Here is a 20,682-nt window from a genome sequence, read left to right on the forward strand (position 1 = left end):
ACAAAAATATTTAAAGAAACAGTAGAGTAAAAATTATAAAGCACATGCATAATTTACTATTAATCACAGATAGCAATAAATTATATATAGACATATATATATATATATATATATATATATGTCACAAGAATTTGAAATTATGTTGATAACTGAAATTATGAATACAAACGAAATATGCTTGATCTGAAAGATTATTTCGCTATATTTTAACGCTGATGTATTAATTTAGATTTGTATTATAAAAGTAGTCTTAGCTAACTATAATAAATAAATGTAAAGATTGTAAAGTATATATAGAGAGAAATAAATGTAATAAAAATCTAATAAATAAATGGAATTTGTGATTATAAAATATACCTTGTCAAGAAAGAGAGTTGCTTTTTAGTACAAATATTACAAAATATCCATACCTTTTCATATTCCGAAAAATTAATAAATATATAAAATATGTATAGTAGACAAAATAAAAATATATGAAGTAGACAAAAATATGCAACGTGTAAGATGATTAAAATGAGGGTTATGAATAATATTAAATTATAAAAAATCAACAGAAATTTTTATTCTATACAGTAATTAGTACTGTTTAATTACAATTTTTAGTACAATGCGACGTCATTATTTCGTGTTTTCTATTCAAAGTCAAACAACGATTATAATTAATTATAATTATTATTAACATATGTAGGTATCGCTATCAGAAAATGATACTATCACATAATATCTACAAAATATTATATACTCAGTTGAAACAATTCATTCGCATAATCTCCTATACTGACAGTAATAAATCAATGTTAGTGCGTTTATAAAAGATATTTTACGAAAAATAACGAATTACCACGGCAGCTACTAAAGATTCATGAGGTTCACGAGAATCTGACTTGCTCACTGTTGGAATTAGTGCTGAGAAAAGTTTATACCGAAAGGTAATCAGAAAAACCTTAGAAATAAAAATCTCGTCATTGACTTTTTACAAAAATATAAATATCTTGCAAATCTAACGCAAGTACATTTCAGGTATAAGCACACGCTCGACATTCCCGTTTTATCCGAAAAAGGAAAAGTAACGCGGTATTCTACGAACCGCTTCTTAAAAATACCAAACTGGATACTAGAACTTTATATTGTCCACGAATCATATTTTGTATAGTTTATTAACGAACGGACCCACTAGTATCCGCGTAAATTCTCAATGTCAGCAACCGATATTCACAGAGGCATGGATCATTATCGATATGTGTAATCCCACCGTATGCCGCATAATAACGATCGCTCTATGTTGTAGCAGAAGGTATAACGTACAAAATAATCGTGTAGTAGGTACCTGAATACATCAGTTTATAGGTTTTCTTTGAATTTGCAGTTGCGCCATTGTGTTCGCACACTCGAATGCAACTAATTAATAATCCTGATTGCCACTGCATCAATTGATGAACCCTTCTTGTTAGGTATCTAATTAATTCACTTTTGTACATAAAGAGTATTAGAGAATAAAGAATTCTTGCACGTTTAACTGAAGTCTTGTGATAGTAGTTTGCAAATTAAACCTCTAGCTTGTTGTATGATTGTAATTTATTTCGCAGCGTCGCGGCTACCAATAGCGACTGTTCAATAATGACCAGTAGGAATTCAACGAACAAATTCCATGACATAACGACATAACGGTGGATTATCGAGTTTAATTATTACAATATCGTTCTCGATGTAGCTTCTTTGAGGTATCATTATTTAAGACTAGTCTCACTAATAACTTATTTTTTATTTATTTATTTATTAAAATATACGTTTGTGATTATGACTCGATGTACCTTTCATGCAACATATAAAAATTCAAATTCTCTATTTTGCTATATTTTCGCATTAAAATTGAGTCGCAAAAAAAATTGCTTCACTTCGTGGCTGGTGACTCGGTCGTCCACTCAAGCGATCAGAAGATCCAACGCTTTGTCACGATCAAAATTACACTTTACTAATGCCGCGAAAGCTTCGTCCTCGGGAAACCCTAGATCTTTCAACATGCACAAATGTTCGCAGTAGATCCTCGCCTTGGATTGATCGTGCTGCGTGAGCGTCAGCGCTTTCTCGGCATAATCACTCGGGACGCCAATCTCCTCCAAGGATTGAACGGCCAACAGGTTAGATATCCCACGATCTTCTTCTCGTCCGCTCGGCCTATTTCCAATACCGCACGTGCCGCCCTGCACTTGGGAAATCCCATATCGTCCAGTTGCATGACTAATTTTAGATCACTCTCCGTCATGCCCGATAACAAATCCGCCGACGGTTTCTCGTGATTCAACGTCGAGTCGTTGTGCCTCGGAGGACATTATCGATTGTTGATGAACATTTTTTGACTGTCAGTAAAACGCTTAGGCGCATAGAAGATGATAACGCGAACTTGAATACTGAACATTTAGAATAACAATACGCGTGTGCACATATATACATATATCTTTTTATTATAAATATTTTCTTATATTACACTCGTACTTATTCTATAGTAAATGTTTAGAATAAAGCGCATTCATAGATCTTGTTTTATGCATTATTCTTAAACTTAATTTTTCGAAACCATTTTAAAACGTAAAATATAATAAGAGAGTTGAAAATAATCCTTTTACTTTGAAAGTCTTTTTATTCCCAAAATTTGTAACATACGTATTTTATTTATTTCCATGGTAATATCATCAGATTTTACATCAAAACAAGATATATAAGAATTAATTGTTTTTTTTATTTAAAAAATAGAAAAACGTACGGATTTTATTATACCAATTAGCTCTGTGATAATGATTATAAGTTGCTACGATTATACTGTAAAATATTATTATTTTACATATTATATTAGTTTAATTGTTAATTATCATTACACTACGTGTTTCTAAACCATAAATAGACATGTTAACAGTTAACTAAAAAATGATAAATACTAACGCAATTGTGATTTAAACCAGTCAAAAAATAAATTTATGGTTCAATCGATGGTTTTTGTCAGTCGTTTTACGGAGACGATTTCAAGCATTTGACGCATGCGCGTGACTTCATCGCCACAGACCATCATAGTATTTTGAATATGTGTATAGTATTAAATATGAATAACATCTGATAAAATAGGCACGTGTACTATCTTTTGACATTGTATATTGTATTGATATATGTAGCTCGGTTATTTTTGTAACATTGTGTGATATGCATTGTCAGTTTCCCACTCTTTATATTGATTTTATGCTTATTTATATGACAAAACTAGCTAGTCATCAAAAAATACGATCGTGCCTCGCGTCAGGTATGCACGCGGCAGCAGCGTAGAAAAGCAAATCTAGCAAAGCAAACTGATTAATGGTTTTTACTGGAAACCACTATATGTTAGTACTGTTCGAGCTGTCGAGGCAACTCGAGGACACTCTCCTAGATCAACAATCCAAATTTTATCATTAATTTACACGAATTTCATATTCGAAGAAAATGTCCCACGACTCCCACGTCGAAGATTCTCAGAGATGGGTCGACCAGGTGATGGCGAGGATTATCGAGAATCTTGGATTGGACGTTGACAAAGCTCGACACGAAATCTCCAAATCTATCAACTTTATAATGACAAGCATGTATTACGTACGCCTGCAGTTTAAGAATAAAGCAAACGATCAGAACGAGGAATTGTCTATGGTGCTAAAAAGACCCATGAACATGCAGAACTTCATATACATAGCTCGCATCGATCTTCAATTTGACAACGAGATTCTGTTCTATCGAACGTACGTCCAACCGAACGAGAGGCATTTTTACGCAAGATGTTACTACGCCGAAAAACAGTCGCCCACTGATTTCGTGATCGCCCTGGAGAACGTTAACGAACGAGGATATCATTCTTGCTCGTACCCGCACAACGCTCCTTTCGAGTACACGTTGGCGGCGATGCGTGAGTTAGGACGATTTCACGGTAAAGGGTACGTCATGAAGGAACTGCAGCGGGAAAAGTTCTTCGACGTCGTGGCGCGACTGCAAGAGTCTAGATACGTGAAAGTAGGAAAAGAAAACGTGTTTGAAGTTTATTGCAATGTTAAGGCGACGCGATCGTTGGAATATCTCCGCAGACAAGGCCACGATGCAGCTTTCTGTGACAGGATGGAAGCCTTCCTCACGAACGCGTTTGACGAAGTGATGATGAAGATAATAAAGCCGCTTGAACCTCTGGCCACGATGTGCCACGGCGACTTTCTATTGAGCAACATTCTCTTCAAGGCGGATGAGGGTGGACGATATCGCGCGATGCTGATCGATTTCGCGCTTATTACATATTCGACGCCCGTCGTCGATCTCTCCACGTATCTCTACAACTGTTGTTCGAATGAAGAGATACGAGAGAAATTTTTCGACATTATGCGAGCTTATCACGACGCGTTGATGGAGTATTTGCTGGACGCTGGCGTTCAAGACATTGAGAAATATTCATATAAGGCTCTGTTGGACGATTTTAGGAGGGGCGCTCTCCACGGTTTTATTCTCGCATCCCATTTTTTACCGGTAATATTGGGATATCTCAAATCAGAAACGTTAGTCCAAGACATAATCAGTCTAGATTTTTTGGTAGGTGCAAAGAAGCAAAAATATGTCGGCGGAGACAAAGTATGTAAAATACTTGCTGATATATTGCTGCATCTGAGAGATCTTGGCTGCTTGAAACATATTTTATAATGTGAGATAATTCACATAAAATGCATATAAGATAGAATTTATATCGATTAGTAACTATATGAGGTATATATGTCGAAAGATTTTTAAGTGATCAGGTGATCAGGTGATCAGGTAATATATAGATTCGTAATTATATTAAAGGCAAAGGATTTATTTTATAAATATTGTTGTTTCTCTCTCTTGTCATTTCTATACGAGAAATAGTAGTTACATTATAATACAAAGACCGAATTGCAGATGTAATTAGAGGCGAAAGGCATATTGAATCACATTCTCGACTTTATAGTGTGGTGTGCGATATATTATGGATAAAATTGTATATCATAGATAAAAAATTCGATATTGCAATAATATTCAATTCAAAGGAAGTAATGCAAACGCGTATAACTAACAAAAACTAATAAATAATAAATGTACATCTTATTTTAATAATAATTAAAATTTACATGAAAATATCTTGAAACATAGTATATATTGTCCGTTTATATAAACTTGCTTTCGCCTCATTAACATCTTTGTAAAATTTTAAAGAGCTGGACACCTGGACGTTTATTTACACATATGTGTCTAAAAAAAAGTCTTAAAGCATCTTTACGATGTCTTTTAGACATGTGTGCTGTATACACTGTTAAATTCGTCGTGTCAAATTATACTCAATTTGAATCATTTTTAACAATTCCTATAGGTCGCCACTGCTCTTACTCAATATGTCGTTAATTTAACTAAATTAACTAATCGAGTCAAAATAATACTGTTTTTATTAAAGAGTATAGGCGATTCATTGGAATTTTGAAATGTATATTTTAGATATTGTCAAGTATCTATATTCGTTATCAATTAACAAAATTTATTAAATTAATTACATTTTCAAATTTGTTTTTAAAATAATTATTGAAAAATAGACATAGAAAGAGATAAAGAATAAAAATAAAATTTTACAAAAAATGGAATATTTTTTTAATATGAGCTGTCTCATCACTTGAGTTTTCTCTTGACGTTTATTTTTCAGGTAATAAGGTTTTATTAAATATTTTTAGATATTTTTTAGGTATGCAATAAGAATAATAATTTTCTATAAATAAGCAATAGATAAAGATAGCTTGCATTTAATTCAAGAAATAAAAAATAATAAGAGGAATATCTGTAGACAAGGAATAGATAGGTTTAATAAAATGAAATAAATCAAACTATTACATATAAAAAAAGTTATTGTTACAACAATTTATATTTTTTCACAAATGTATTTCTTTCCTTTTCTTTTTCCTTTCCTCCAGGATTAAATATTACAAAAATTGGTGCAAGAAAGCAAAATGTATAAACAAATTTAACATGATGCATGTATCACGAATGAGTGAAAAGATCAAAAGATATTTTAGATTCACATATTCTTCTGAAGAATCTTATTAGATATATATAAATTAACAATTACATTAATGATTGTTAATTGCATATTTATTTTTATTTTATATATATCTATACATATATATAACCAATTTTATCTTAATCTTTTATAGTCTATCCAGCATTTAGTAGCTTGAGTTATTTGCATCAATAAATGAAATAAAATGACATGAGATCCAATAAATATTCTGTCGCAGGACAGAATAATTTCTTTACATAGAAATGTCTCAAAACTGATAGTTTTTATATCATTTATACTAAAATGCATAATATAATGTGAGATGACACATATTTTATATATCGTATTAAATGTAATTTTAATGACATTTTGCAATAAAATAACGAGATGTTTATATAAATATACATGATATATGTGAAAATTTATAAAGACAAATGTCGCATGCGCGAGAATACGATAAATTCATTATATTGATTATTGCTTGATAGGTACCTTGTGAGTGAACCTATTGCTTCGGAAATTATCGTCCCTTTTGGATCTCACGTCATTCATTCTCGCGGTTCGGCTCGCGGTTCGCGGTTCGTGATTCGGATTATACTAAAATTTTTTTGTTTATTTATTAATTTATTATTGATCGATTCATCGATTAATCTTTAAATTTCGGATGTTTCATGTTTCTACATTATAGTATTTAAATTTATATATTCGCGCTCGAGATTAAGAGAGGAAGTCTGAGTTAGAGGTTTATCGATATTCGGTATTAAAAAAATCTTTATTTGACCTTCTATTCTTTTTCTATTCGAAATTTCGTATCAATATAAAATAGAAAAAAGTATTATCCACTTTTTTTGATACTACTTTTTTCTATTTTATATTGATATACGAAATTTTTAAATAAAAAAAAGATTAGAAGGCAAAATAAAATTTTTTATAAATATAAAAAAAATTTTAAATTAACGATTTTATCCTAGATAGCCAGCTGTAGATAAATTTTCGTGATTATCAAGTGCAGCTCAATGAGTCTGAAATTAATTGAAGTGTAAGGACATTATCGATTGTTGATGAACATTTTTTGACTGTCAGTAAAACGCTTTATGCGCATAGAAGATGATAACGCAAACTTGAATACTGAACATTTAGAATAACAATACGTGTGCACATATATATATCTTTTTATTATAAATATTTTTTTATATTACACTCGTACTTATTCTAGTAAATGTTTAGAATAAAGCGCATTCATAGATCTTGTTTTATGCATTATTTTTTAAGCTCTAATTTATCGAAACCATTCTAAAACGTAAAATATAATAAGAGAGTTAAAAATAATTTTTTTACTTTGAAAGTGTTTTTATTCCCAAAATTTGTAACATACGTATTTTTTTATTTCTATGGTAATATCATCAGGTTTTACATCAAAACAAGAATATATAAATTATTATTATTAAGATATTTATATTTGATATAACACTAGAAATGTACGAATTTCGTTGTTTTCCGTTTATGAACGGAACAATCGTTTTTTTTTTTTATTTAAAAAATAGAAAAACTTGCGGATTACTATTAATTAGCTCTGTGATAATGATTATAAGTTGCTATGATTATACTGCAAAATATATTTTTTATATATTATATTATTTTAATTGTTAATTATTTTTATACTACGTGTTCCTAAACCATAAATAGACATGTTAACAGTTAACTAAAAAATGATAAATATTAACGCAATTGTTATTTAAACCAGTCAAAAAATAAATGGACGGTTTAATCGATCGTTTTTGTCAGTCGTTTTACGGAGACGATTTCAAGCATTTGACGCATGCTCGTGACTTCACCGCCACAGTCCGTCATAGTATTTTGAATATTTAATGAACAACTGATAATAGGCACGTGCACTATCTTTTGACATTATATTTGTATATTGTATTGATATATGTGGCTCGATTATTTTTGTTATATTGTGTGATATGCATTGTCAGTCTTCCACTCTTTATATTGATTTTATGCTTATTTATAAGACAAAACTAGCTGGTCATCAAAAAATACGATCGTGCCTCGCGTCAGGTGTGCACGCGGCAGCAGCGTAGAAAAGCAAATCTAGCAAAGCAAACCGATTAATGGTTTTTACGCGAAACCACTATATGGTAGTATTGTTCGAGCTGTCGAGGCAACAAACTCTCCCAGATCAACAATCCAAATTTTATCATTAATTTACACGAATCGCATATTCGAAGAAAATGTCCCACGACTCCCACATCGAAGATTCTCAGAGATGGCTCGACCAGGTGATGGCGAGGATTATCGAGAATCTTGGATTGGACGTTGACAAAGCTCGACACGAAATCTCCAAATCTATCAACTTTATAATGACAAGCATGTATTACGTACGCCTGCAGTTTAAGAATAAAGCAAACGATCAGAACGAGGAATTGTCTATGGTGCTAAAAAGACCCATGAACATGCAGAACTTCATATACATAGCTCGCATCGATCTTCAATTTGACAACGAGATTCTGTTCTATCGAACGTACGTCCAACCGAACGAGAGGCATTTTTACGCAAGATGTTACTACGCCGAAAAACAGTCGCCCACTGATTTCGTGATCGCCCTGGAGAACGTTAACGAACGAGGATATCATTCTTGCTCGTACCCGCACAACGCTCCTTTCGAGTACACGTTGGCGGCGATGCGTGAGTTAGGACGATTTCACGGTAAAGGGTACGTCATGAAGGAACTGCAGCGGGAAAAGTTCTTCGACGTCGTGGCGCGACTGCAAGAGTCTAGATACGTGAAAGTAGGAAAAGAAAACGTGTTTGAAGTTTATTGCAATGTTAAGGCGACGCGATCGTTGGAATATCTCCGCAGACAAGGCCACGATGCAGCTTTCTGTGACAGGATGGAAGCCTTCCTCACGAACGCGTTTGACGAAGTGATGATGAAGATAATAAAGCCGCTTGAACCTCTGGCCACGATGTGCCACGGCGACTTTCTATTGAGCAACATTCTCTTCAAGGCGGATGAGGACCATGAGGATGGACGATATCGCGCGATGCTGATCGATTTCGGGCTTATTAGATATTCGATGCCCGTCGTCGATCTCTCCACGTATCTCTACAACTGTTGCTCGAATGAAGAGATACGAGAGAAATTTTTCGACATCATGCGGGCTTATCACGACGCACTGATGGAGTATTTGCTGGACGCTGGCGTTCAAGACATTGAGAAATATTCATATAACGCTCTATTGGACGATTTTAGGAGGGGCGCTCTCTTCGGTTTTATTGTCGCATCCAGTTTTTTACCGGTAATATTGGGATATCTCAAATCAGAAGTGTCAGTACAAGACATAATTAGTCTAGGCTTTTTGAGAAGTGCAAAGAAGGAAAAATATCTCGGCGGAGACGAAGTATGTAAAATACTTGCTGATATATTGCTGCATTTGAAAGATCTTGGCTGCTTGAAACATATTTTATAATGTGAGATAATTCACATAAAATGCATATATAAGATACAATTTATATCGTAACGTTTAGTAACTTATAGTCGAAAGATTTTTAAGTGATCAGGTGATCAGGTAATATATAGATTCGTAATTATATTAAAGGCCAAGGATTTATTTTATAAAAATTGCTGTCTCTCTCTCGTTGTCATTTCTATACGAGAAATAGTAGTTACATTATAATACAAAGACCGAATTGCAGGTGTAATTAGAGACGAAATATATTGAATCACACTCGATTTTATATAGTGTGCGGATTTTGTGCGATATATTACGGATAAAATTGTGTATCATAGTTAAAAACTTTATCGCAATAATATTCAATTCAAAGGAAGTAATGCAAACGCGTATAACTAACAAAAACATAAATAATAAATGTACATCTTATTTTAATAATAATTAAAATTCACATGAAAATATCTTGAAACATAGTACCTATTATTATTATTCGTTTCTATAAACTTGCCTTCGCCTCATTAACGTCTTTGTAAAATTTTATAGCTTAAGCTGGACACCTGGACAGTCATTTACACATATGTATCTAAAAAAAAGTCTTAAAGCATCTTTACGACGTCTTTTAGACATGTGTGCTGTCTACACTGTTAAATTCGTAGTGTCAAATTATACTCAATTTGAATCATTTTTAACAATTCCTATAGGTCGCCACTGCTCTTACTCAATATGTCGTTAATTTAACTAAATTAACCAATCGAGTCAAAATTATACTGTTTTGTGTTAAAGTAATAAATCTCAACATACATGGTAGTAAATACAAAATGTTATTTAACACACAAGGTATTGGTTTAAATTTCATCCTTTTAAACAGTGTAAGCAGTATTTTACAAGCGACTTAAATATTCTTACGCTAACAATGGTTAATAAATATTTTATTTTTAAAATTTTCATTTTCTACATGTTTTACTTTTAATACTTCTCAGTGCTTGTTTGAGAATAATTTATACTGTTGACGCAAGAATGTGATATTTACAGCGGAAGTTTACATTATAAATGTACTGTATACAAAATCATGATAGTTGTACAGTCACAATAGTAATGATAACGTACGTAGACTTACTGTTAGTATTTGTTACCTACGCAGCTAATGATCTTATGCGTTCAATAAAACTATAATTTTTTGCAAGTTTCTTTGATAACAAAACTTGTGTAACGATCATTTCTTTCTTACAGAAGAAACAAAACATATTTTACAAAAAATATCAAGCAACATGAAACCTAATACTATATGTATAAATAGTATGTCAATAGGATATTAAAATATGTCATCGAAGATTTTATCAATAGCTTTTAGACTATTAATAAAATACTATATATTATAAAAATATTGACAAGCATTAAAAATTATCAAAAATGAATAAAAAATTATTAAAAAACGATATTAATAAATAAAATTAGTATTACATTGAAAATTTATGTAGGTAATTGTGAGTTTTGCATCACATTTGGTATTTTTGATTGATCGAATCAATTGGTCACTTTTGAGATTAATTTTTCCCAAAATGCTTCGTAAAAGTATCTACGGACTATTTAAGATTTCTTTATGCCTTTTTATCATGTTTATAATGGTTAACAAAGTGTCTGAATCTTAATGAAAATAATAAGTTTTTGCGAATTTTTTTACCTGAAACCAATTAGTTGCAGATGTTTATTAATAATAACTTATTTTTATGCAGCGATTCCATAAAATATAATATTTTTTAACATAATAATAACAATAAATATATATATTATATACAAAAATATATTTAATCCCTGTGGAAGTATACAGTACCAGTTAAAAGTATTGCATCGCTTATGGAAAGAGAAGTCGTTATTATAATGAAGAAAGACGTGCGTAAATGTTATAAATTTTTATTTTAGAGCTATTATTGTATGCTTTGATAGGAATACTTTAAGAAAAATGAAACAAAAATCACAATAATTTAATTGAATAATTATTGTTGATGACAATTTAAAACAAGCAATTAAATCATTAAGATAAATAAATATTGAAAAATTTTATTTTAATACTGTTATATTTTATGCTTTGATAGAAATATTTTGAGAAAAAACAAGGGATTTTATGATTTAATTGCGTTGTTTCAAATTGTCATCAATGATATAATTATTCAAAGTTAATCAATTCCAAATCCTTATGATCTTTTTGTTCTTTTTCTCAAAGTATTAATTCCTATCAAAGCATAAAATAACAATAGGTACTAAAATAAAATTTGGTGCTGCTTTTTTACTCCCGTCGCATTCTTCCCTAAATTATGTATATTCCCTATTTATTGTTTTTTTATTGAATTAAAAATTTTAGTACTTTATTAAATTTCGAGGTCTGGCAGCGCCAAGTTTTTTTACAAGAAAAATTTATTTTATTTTGATTAAATATTTTTATTTTGTACTGTTAACTCTTTAATTCTTTGTGATTAAAATGAATCTTTGTAATATTATAACTTTGTTAAAGAGAAAAGCTACTACCACTTGGGTTGGAATAAGAAAAGACCCTTGAATGGGAACACAAAAGATATGTACCGCTTGGGTTTTATTTTTTAAAAGATAGTTGCACAACAATTATTTGTTAAAACAATATAGGTAAATCTGAAGGAGAGCTCACTCCTCTCCGCGGGGCAGGGCAGAGCGACGCTTTTTTCTGCCAGATTCGGTCGTTTTGAGTAAAAACACGTCGAATGAGCCTAATTTCATCGAAATCGGAGAGGAGTGAGCTCTCCTTCAGGTTGGTCGCGTTCAGCAGACCAAGCCGCTCAGTAGCAATCGAACGTGATTGGCTCTTACTTTTAGAACCAACCAATCAACGTAGAGTGATGATAAGACGAACTCAACAGTTGTGTCTGCTGAACGCGCCCATTTACCCTGTGTCTGTATAGGTGCTTTCTTAACCTATCTCCATGCATCTCCGAATTTGGCGAGTTTGCTAGGTTATGTACGTGTTCGTTGTGACAAGATGAGCAACGTGGACGAAACGTCAAACGAGCCGATTCTGTACGAACTATTGGAATATTTCGTTCGCAAGCAGGAACCGGAATTGATAGTAAGTCTGATACTTCGATTTTTTAGGATACGCGTGCGGGAAATCGCAGGGTTAAATAATATTACCGTTCGAAATCAAGATGTTAATTGTGCTATGTAGAGTTGGAATTTTAGAGTTGGAAACTACTTGAAAAAAAGGAGCATTACCATAGCTGTACTTCTAAAATGTTCAACATTTCAGAAATGCAAGAACGATGCGGCTATCCTTCCAGCTACTGGCACCATAAAAAATGCTCTCAGGTACTTCAACAATAGGTACTCCCTACCTGAGAGCATCTTGCAGCAAGTCAGTCTCACGCTACCATGGAAATTTGCTGTCGGCGATCATGGTCGGGTACTTGCTATTTTACAAGAGAATATCATTGAAATACGAAAGGCCAAAGATGAATATTCCTCCATAGTAGGAAAGGCATCTGGTAAATGACACGTTAATATTATCAGTACCGTTAACATTTCCCGACAGACATCTAATTTTTCTCAGTTATGCTTTATATGTGAAATGCTTGTATTATCTAGCTCCAAAGGATGCCTTTCCTCAATGGCGTAAGCTTGTTTGGAGTCCCAACGGAATGATCTTAGTATTGGCGTCTAGTAGTGGCTATACATCCTTTTACAATGCATTGGGAAATAATATCTTTAACATAAGTCCAAAAACGATTTCACAAAGTCCTCATATTCTTGAAGCTGGTGACGCTATAGCGTCTATGTTATTCCTTAAGCCAAGGACAACAAATGAAAAATGGGCCTACGAATTTATTTTAATTTCGTATAGCGGGTTGCTGAGGTCTTATCATATTTCTACAAGTGGCTACAGTGTAAATTATGACTTTTCTTTCGGCAATTTTTACAAAAACGGTGTTAACGTCATTGCGTATGATGAAAAACGTAGCTTATTCTATGTTGCTGGAAATATGATAACACAAAAATTGACGGTAAATATATCTAATAAGTATTATTTATATGCATGATATGTAATCTTGCAAATGTAATATACTTATATATTGTTTTAGTCCACTGCATCTGAGTCTGGATTAACTTCGTGGCGACTCTTGAATGATTATCCATACTGCAAATTATCATTTACGTTTGAAGATTCTGCTACCAGCAATTCGCTGTTTTCCATATGGAATTTGATTCCCAACTTTAGCTTTCAATCAGAGTCGATTATATTTTCGATAAAAATTTCACCAAATGGCGAGTTTCTGGTATGCTTGCATACGAATGGTTCAGTCTCGCTATGGGGTTTGCCAAACTTAATACTACAGAAAAAATGGAAGTTGCCTGAGCAACCGGAATATAATGTACCTAATCCTCTGGGACATACAAAGTCTAAAAAATTTCCACCAGGATTTACAGAGTTTCATCCAATAGATATCGGTTGGTGGTCTGACCAGGTAACATATCTATCTCATTTACACATATGTTTTATAAGTTAAACATCTTTCAAATAATACTAATGTTTTACAAAATAATTATTATTTTAAAATAATTATTCTTTTTTAAGGCTATCATAATAGCTCGATATTCAGGTTCCACTTCGGTCTGTTCTACATGGAACTTAAAGAATCTGCTAGGTGTTAGTCCAGAATTTCTAGCAGGACAACCACAAGTATGCGAGCTTGGTTTAGAGAAAGGATTTTTATGTTTAGATTGCGAAACCTTTATTACAAGTAAAAAACGAAGTAGAGAACCCACCGATGGTCATTTGTCAGGTTTGTAGCATATTTATGGTTTATTACTCTTGCAATTAATAACCTGGTATGGTAATTATTAGCTAATTTGTATTTTATTTATGATCTCTTTATTAAAAATGTATGAATTATTAAGTGTGTGTGAAGAGTAAAAATCTGTTTCATTTTATAATCAAGAAGCATCATCTGAAAGCGAGAAGGACGATGATGAGTTAGAACCTCTTACTATATTAAATTATACCACGAATTTGGTACAAAGCACATTGTATTCAATAACCGATATTGAAAGATTTCAACCAAAGAGAAAGAAATTGAAAGTATTGCATCGAACTTATAGAATTTTGGGCTTGAAAAGCACGACTCCAGAAGAGCTCTATTCTAGAAAAATAGACATTGAGGTATATGTATAAATAGTTTTATTGAATTTATTAGTTAACTTTAACATATCAAGTAACTGAGAAGTTGTATGGATGTTTTAGGAATACGAGGAAGCTTTAGCTTTAGCAAACACATATAATTTGGATACAGATCTCGTGTATCAAACACAGTGGAGAAAGTCAGAATTATCATTGAACGCCATTGCAGAACATTTAAGCAAAATAAGCAAAAGATCTTGGGTTTTAAATGAATGTGTTGTACGTGTCCCTGATACTATGGAAGCTGCAAGGGAACTATTGAATTTCGGATTGAGAGGCGCAAATCTAGAAACTTTAATAGCTATCGATATATGTGACAATGACAAATTTGTAACTCCTGATATAGAGGACGATTGGCAAGCACTGGATGAAATCACTGTAAGTTTAAGACAGGTAAGTAAGAACATCTTACAAAATGCACATGCATTATATTATGAGGAAAAATTGTATATAAAGAAATGTAATTTAATTTAATTTTGGAAATTATATTAACAGGTGCAGAAAGTTAATGAAATGCTTGAAAAAATAGACATAAAAAATTTATCTGAGGCTCAGAAAGAATTAATTAAGTATCGGAGGAAGCTTCTAAATCATTTAGATAAATTGCTTACGTATGAAATTATATTAGAGACGCCACTCAAATATAAAAAAGAATTTTACGAGGAGTTTCGAAGGTTATCACCTATTGAAAATGCAATTAGGTATTAATATACTTACATATTTTGTTATCGATTAATGAAAAATACTATGTATTTTTATTTTGTGACGAATTATTTTTTAAATTACAGATTTGCCAAAGATAGTGATTGCCGAGCTGTTGAAATTATGTTTACTTATTATGGAGAAAGTTTGTTGCCTCATTGGCTGGCAATTATCAGCTTCTTCCCAGAAACTTTAAATACGTTGGATTATCAAAAACTGCTACCAGAATGCGATTCAGAAGGTCAACTATTTTTGTTAGATCAACGTGAATTACGACAGAAAGATTGGTCAGAAAAACATGAGTTTAATGAAATAATAAATCTTGATTTAGACGATCGATCAGAAATATTGTATGAATTGGATCCCTCTTTGTTAATATATAGGTAAGAATTTTGTTACATTATTGTCTGTATAGTATTTATATTATCTAATTATTTATATCATCTAATTATCGTTATTTTATTTTTAGAAATACACAACTTACACCAGATTTATTACAAAAATGGTATAAGACACGTGCTTTTGAAATTGAAAAGAACAGTTCTTTAGTAGATAATGCTTTGCAATTAGTTAAAATCGGAAAGTCTCATAATATTAATGGCCTGGTAGATTTGTTATTGGAATTGGAAACTTTAGACGATCTCGTTTACACAGTACATTTGGAGGATATGTCATTAGATAAATTAGAGAAATTGAGTAACATGGAGAAGATAAAACTTTTGATGAGTACATCAAATGAAATTAATTTTGTTGAAAATATAAAGAACCTTTTGTTACCTTTTATTAAACGAAGGCATCAATATTTGGTATGTATAGCTATATTTTAAATCGCTGAAATTATATACATATATACAATAATATACAAGTGATATTGTTTATAATTTTAGGGTGGAGATCTTCAGAAATGCTTACTAAGCGATTATCTAATCTGCTTAAGCAAAGATGATTTGACATTTCCAGTTAAATTTTTCAAATATTTAAAGCAGACGCAGGACATTGAGATAATTGAAATGATAGATGATGTGGCTAGCTTAGCTTTAGATTGTGTATATGCCTGTGATGATCCCGACATGTATGAAAAAGCTAAAGATATCTTAGATTCGATATCAAAAGATGATGGAAAAAGGACAAATGCAATATGCATTCTATTAGAGGAGTTTGAAGGAGAACTTGATTGCATTAGGCTTTTAAGTAAATATGGTGTAAAAACAACGTTAAAATTTATACGAAAGAATAGAAGCGATCCTGATGTTGCTAAATCACTATTAACCCAAATGGCAAGAAGCTTGAATAAAAGGTTGTGCTAAATGTATAATCTATATAAAGATTAAGGACGTTCACCGGTCCTTATACTAGAGAAAATCGAAATTCTATAGATTTTCTTGAAACTGTAAATATACGTTAATTTAGGTGTGCTTTATGCGTGGTATAAATTTCACTCTTGCAGTATAAAAATCGAGATACTAAGCCTCCAAAGTTTCAATTTTGACCAAAATTTAGTAAAAGTTGAAACTTTGAGGCTCAGTATCTTGATTTTTTATACCGCAAGAGGTACTGAAATTTATACCACGCATAAAGCACACCTAAATTAACGTATATATTCACAGTTTCAAGAAAATCTATAGAAAATCGATTTTCTCTAGTATAAGGACCGGAGAACTACCTTAAATAATTTTCGTAATAGACATGAGAGACAATGTTTTTATTATTTCAGTTTGTTACCTCCAGATGAAAGGGAATGGGCGCAATTATTAAACGATATGTTAGATATACATGGGCTAATTTTTTCGTGTATTGCTGTTGAAACCTGTTTCGAAATATGTGTTTCAGCCCGTTTACTTTCAAGAATTAAATGTACCATTCGTAATTGTGCTACCTTAATAGAAACCAAGAAAAATGAGAAATCTTTATTAAAAGTATCCTATGAGAAAGCGGTTGACCTTATATTGGAAGTGTCCAAAGAATATTTTAATGGTTCAAGGACACTTACTGATCCACATATGGAGTTAGCTAAGTAAGTATCTCGTTAACATAATAATAATCATATATAATAACTTGTTCTGAAACGTAACGTATATAAATGATTGTTCCAGAACTTGCCTTGATCTTATCGAAGATGATAACGTGAAAATTAAAGAAGAATATGATCTTATCAGGTCGCTCCAAATATTGAATGAATTCAATATTGATATATTACCTCTTCAAGTTAGATTAACAGTGGACAAATTAACCTTGATCGAACACTGTTTAAATAACCAAAGAGATGCTTATAAAAATCGACAGAGATTATTAACGTTAGCAACTTATTTACGAATTGAAGGAAATAACAGTAGACTCCGCGAAGGAAAAATTTCAGAACTAATAGCTAAAAAGGCACTTGAGGTGAGATACATTCATCTTTTTTACATGTATTTCTTACGATCCAATTTCAAGAGATTTTTTTTAAACTAAAACATAAAGATATGTATATCATGATTATATTTTTTATTCCGCAGACTGAAGATTACAATACATGTGCTATGATATGTTCGCAATTAGCAAAAAACAATTATCTTCTTGCCTGGGAAATTTGTTTAAATTTAGGGCGTTGTGATAATTATCAGGATCTAAAAGTTAGGCAAAAGTGTCTATGGTTTGCAATAAATAATGGTCCTAGTGATATATTGGGTAATGCTTTAGAACACATGCACTTGTTGGAAATACAAATGCTACATAAGAATTTGGAACTGTGGATGCCCTCTGCGGAATTTGAAAGTTTAAAAGATGAAGAAAGTGATACAAGTGAAGATGATTTTACAGATGCTATGACAACGGTAAAAGAAATTTATTTTAATGAGCACTAATGTTAATATTTTTCTTATAATGCAAGATATAAAAAAATATAACATTATTATATAATTTACAGCCGCAGATAGAAGTAAAAGAGTTTGTTCCAAAAATGTTGGAAACTTCAACAGGAATTGTAAAAAGTTCAGCTAATATTATGAAAGAATCTACATTCAGCTTGCTTAGAAACATTAGTAATACTAATTTTTGGAAATCTAGATTGAATCTTAACTTTAAAAACGATTTAGAAACTAGTGCACAACAAGAATCTGAAATGGAACAAAACGAGGAAGATATCAATCTTCAAAGTTTTCCGTGCTATTATGAATCCTTGCACGAACTGTGTAGAATAAGCGTTAATGAGACAAGATACAATAAGTATTCTACAACAGAAATAGAAAACACAAAATTAAAATGTTGCCGAGCGCTTTTAAGAATAACCATACTGAGTGAATCCTCTTGCTATGGGCTAGAAATAAGTGACATTAATCATTGTAAGTATTGTGTGTTATTCAAAAGTATATAACAAAAAATTAATCATAAACGAATTACATTTATATGACGAGAATTATTTTATTAATTTCAGTACTTCTAGAATGTGCAAAGCACACTATGTCAGACGATTGGTTACTTGGTATGGCGTATCTACTGAGTTTAAATAGAAATCACATCTTGGATGCTCAAGCAATCTTTATGGATTTACCGCAAGTTGAATTATATATACAAACTGCGCTTTATTACTATTCATTAGAGCTGTACAAGAAATTGTACACTGATTGTGAAAAGTTATATTTGTACAATCCATTAGACTTAATGAAAATCATGATGGTTACAGCACAAAAGTCTGAAGAATGTGATATTGTTAAAGCGTTACAATATTGGCAAAGTTATCTGCTCGGTGGAGCGCAAGTTACTAGTATGAAACAAGTGGAAATAAAAGATTTAAGTGCGTTAAAACTAGGACAAAGTAGTACTCGTGTACATTCTGAAGAGACTGTGAAAACTTCGAAATCCATAAATGAAGAACAAGAATCTGTAGAATATTTTGATGTTAATAATATTCTACCATCAAAGTCTACGGCAGATGAAGATCTAAAAATGGCTATCTCAGATGACATTGATGCCGTAGAATGGACAGATGATTGGGGTGATTTTTCTGATGATAGCATGGAAGCAAATAATGATAAGAAGGATAAAATTAGATTCAAAGAAGTTTCGCAAGAAGAAATCATTTTTCCTCTTAATCACGCCATTGCTGAATGTGCGACAGAGGAAGATCGATTTAAATTATTTCAAAAACGGTTTAATCAAATCAATAATTTAGAGCAATATCAGGAAGTAAAAAAACTAATATCGCAATGGCCGAAATTTAATATGCCAGATCATATCACAATAGATAATCATCCAGTTTTAAAAATGATGAAAGTGATAACTGCGCTCACAGAAACAAATACAGCTAATTTTGAAAAAAGGATATTACAAGAGCACGAAGAACTCATTCGATTATTAACGTCTGAAGGGGTACTGTAATGAATTACATTATTTCCTTTTTTCATTATAAGTAATTAAATATTATTTTTCTAAATGCTTTTATAATACAGATCCTCAAACGGTTCTTGGAAGTCGAGCGAGATCACATTAGCTTTGTACAAAGCGTTTATATAAGATTATGCTCCCAGGACGTGTCGATGCATGAAGAAGCAGTAAATCTCATTAAAGAACAACAGGTTAGCCGTTCGTCTATTTGCGCATTATATATGAATAGTTATATATAAATCCTGAAACGTATATAACATTATAATTTTATTTTTCCAGACTATTGTGCTACCGCCATTAGTACTGGAGAAACTTTTCCTAAATGATTTAACAGCGTTGTTCAGCCCAGATCATGTTGTATATAAACAGATAATCGAACATGTTTTCATAAATGAAGCTTTAACCGGCATTGAGGAAAATGCAGAAATACTAATACATGAATTAAAAAGACAGAAATATATACTAGAGGCTTTGCATATTATAAAGTTAATGAAGAGAATACCGCCGGCCTTATGCACATTCGATACTTGTTTTCAGCTATTAATGCAGGAATGAATTTATTCTAAATATAAAAAAATAACTGTGATGAATGTTGTATAAGGGAAAGTTACAGAAAAGGTATATTTATTATAAGTAATCTCTTTGTTTTATATAAAAATTTTTTAGACGTGCGTGCGTGGAATTTAAAATTGCTTTAGTTATTACAAGTGTAATATATTTCGTTGTAACGAAAAACGTAAAAAGGACTAAAACAATTTTAAATCCTTCTCCCACAACAAAGCTTTCTGTGACCATATTTTGAAAGATTTATATCTCTTTTGTATATATAAAAAAAATTATTTGTAAATATAAATATAAATTGCGTTGTAAGAAGTACGAATGAATTTAATGAAGAAATTCGT

The 20,682-nt window shown here is 31.6% G+C and overlaps 3 protein-coding genes across 5 annotated transcripts; all 3 read left to right on the forward strand.

Moving 5' to 3' along the window:
* The first annotated feature begins 3,316 nt into the window (after nucleotides 1–3,316).
* LOC139808617 (uncharacterized) lies at nucleotides 3,317–5,893 on the forward strand. Its single transcript, XM_071770793.1, has one exon. The coding sequence runs from the start codon at nucleotides 3,469–3,471 to the stop codon at nucleotides 4,696–4,698; it is 1,230 nt and encodes a 409-aa protein (XP_071626894.1). The 5' UTR covers nucleotides 3,317–3,468; the 3' UTR covers nucleotides 4,699–5,893.
* A 2,223-nt stretch (nucleotides 5,894–8,116) lies between these two features.
* On the forward strand, nucleotides 8,117–10,317 carry LOC139808266 (uncharacterized). The gene has a single exon (XM_071770050.1). The coding sequence runs from the start codon at nucleotides 8,296–8,298 to the stop codon at nucleotides 9,532–9,534; it is 1,239 nt and encodes a 412-aa protein (XP_071626151.1). The 5' UTR covers nucleotides 8,117–8,295; the 3' UTR covers nucleotides 9,535–10,317.
* A 2,133-nt stretch (nucleotides 10,318–12,450) lies between these two features.
* On the forward strand, nucleotides 12,451–20,523 carry LOC139825204 (NBAS subunit of NRZ tethering complex). Of its 3 annotated transcripts, none has more exons than XM_071797743.1 (18): nucleotides 12,451–12,610; nucleotides 12,791–13,025; nucleotides 13,126–13,541; nucleotides 13,620–14,003; nucleotides 14,114–14,321; nucleotides 14,478–14,698; nucleotides 14,780–15,094; nucleotides 15,212–15,417; nucleotides 15,505–15,801; nucleotides 15,888–16,224; nucleotides 16,306–16,715; nucleotides 17,133–17,432; nucleotides 17,512–17,800; nucleotides 17,914–18,231; nucleotides 18,324–18,738; nucleotides 18,831–19,765; nucleotides 19,846–19,971; nucleotides 20,060–20,523. In XM_071797743.1, exons 1-18 carry the CDS (start codon nucleotides 12,524–12,526, stop codon nucleotides 20,333–20,335), a joined length of 5,775 nt encoding a protein of 1,924 aa, XP_071653844.1. In that variant the 5' UTR covers nucleotides 12,451–12,523; the 3' UTR covers nucleotides 20,336–20,523. The 3 variants fall into 3 exon arrangements, with proteins under 3 accessions (XP_071653844.1, XP_071653841.1, XP_071653845.1); XM_071797740.1 differs by having other exon boundaries at nucleotides 14,481–14,698; nucleotides 14,780–15,109; XM_071797744.1 differs by having other exon boundaries at nucleotides 12,452–12,610; nucleotides 14,780–15,109.
* The last annotated feature ends 159 nt before the right edge of the window (nucleotides 20,524–20,682 follow it).

Source organism: Temnothorax longispinosus, chromosome 2 (assembly GCF_030848805.1).
Source record: "Temnothorax longispinosus isolate EJ_2023e chromosome 2, Tlon_JGU_v1, whole genome shotgun sequence".
Lineage (NCBI taxonomy): Eukaryota > Metazoa > Arthropoda > Insecta > Hymenoptera > Formicidae > Temnothorax > Temnothorax longispinosus.

Bases quoted from the DNA above. Each gene is read 5' to 3' on its own strand.
- LOC139808617 (XM_071770793.1), top strand. From the start codon at position 3,469: ATGTCCCACGACTCCCACGTCGAAGATTCTCAGAGATGGGTCGACCAG.
- LOC139825204 (XM_071797744.1), top strand. From the start codon at position 12,524: ATGAGCAACGTGGACGAAACGTCAAACGAGCCGATTCTGTACGAACTA. The intron at 17,801-17,913 runs GTGAGATACATT...TTTATTCCGCAG, and splicing joins TAGCTAAAAAGGCACTTGAG to ACTGAAGATTACAATACATG. The intron at 19,766-19,845 runs GTACTGTAATGA...TTTATAATACAG, and splicing joins GATTATTAACGTCTGAAGGG to ATCCTCAAACGGTTCTTGGA.
- LOC139808266 (XM_071770050.1), top strand. From the start codon at position 8,296: ATGTCCCACGACTCCCACATCGAAGATTCTCAGAGATGGCTCGACCAG.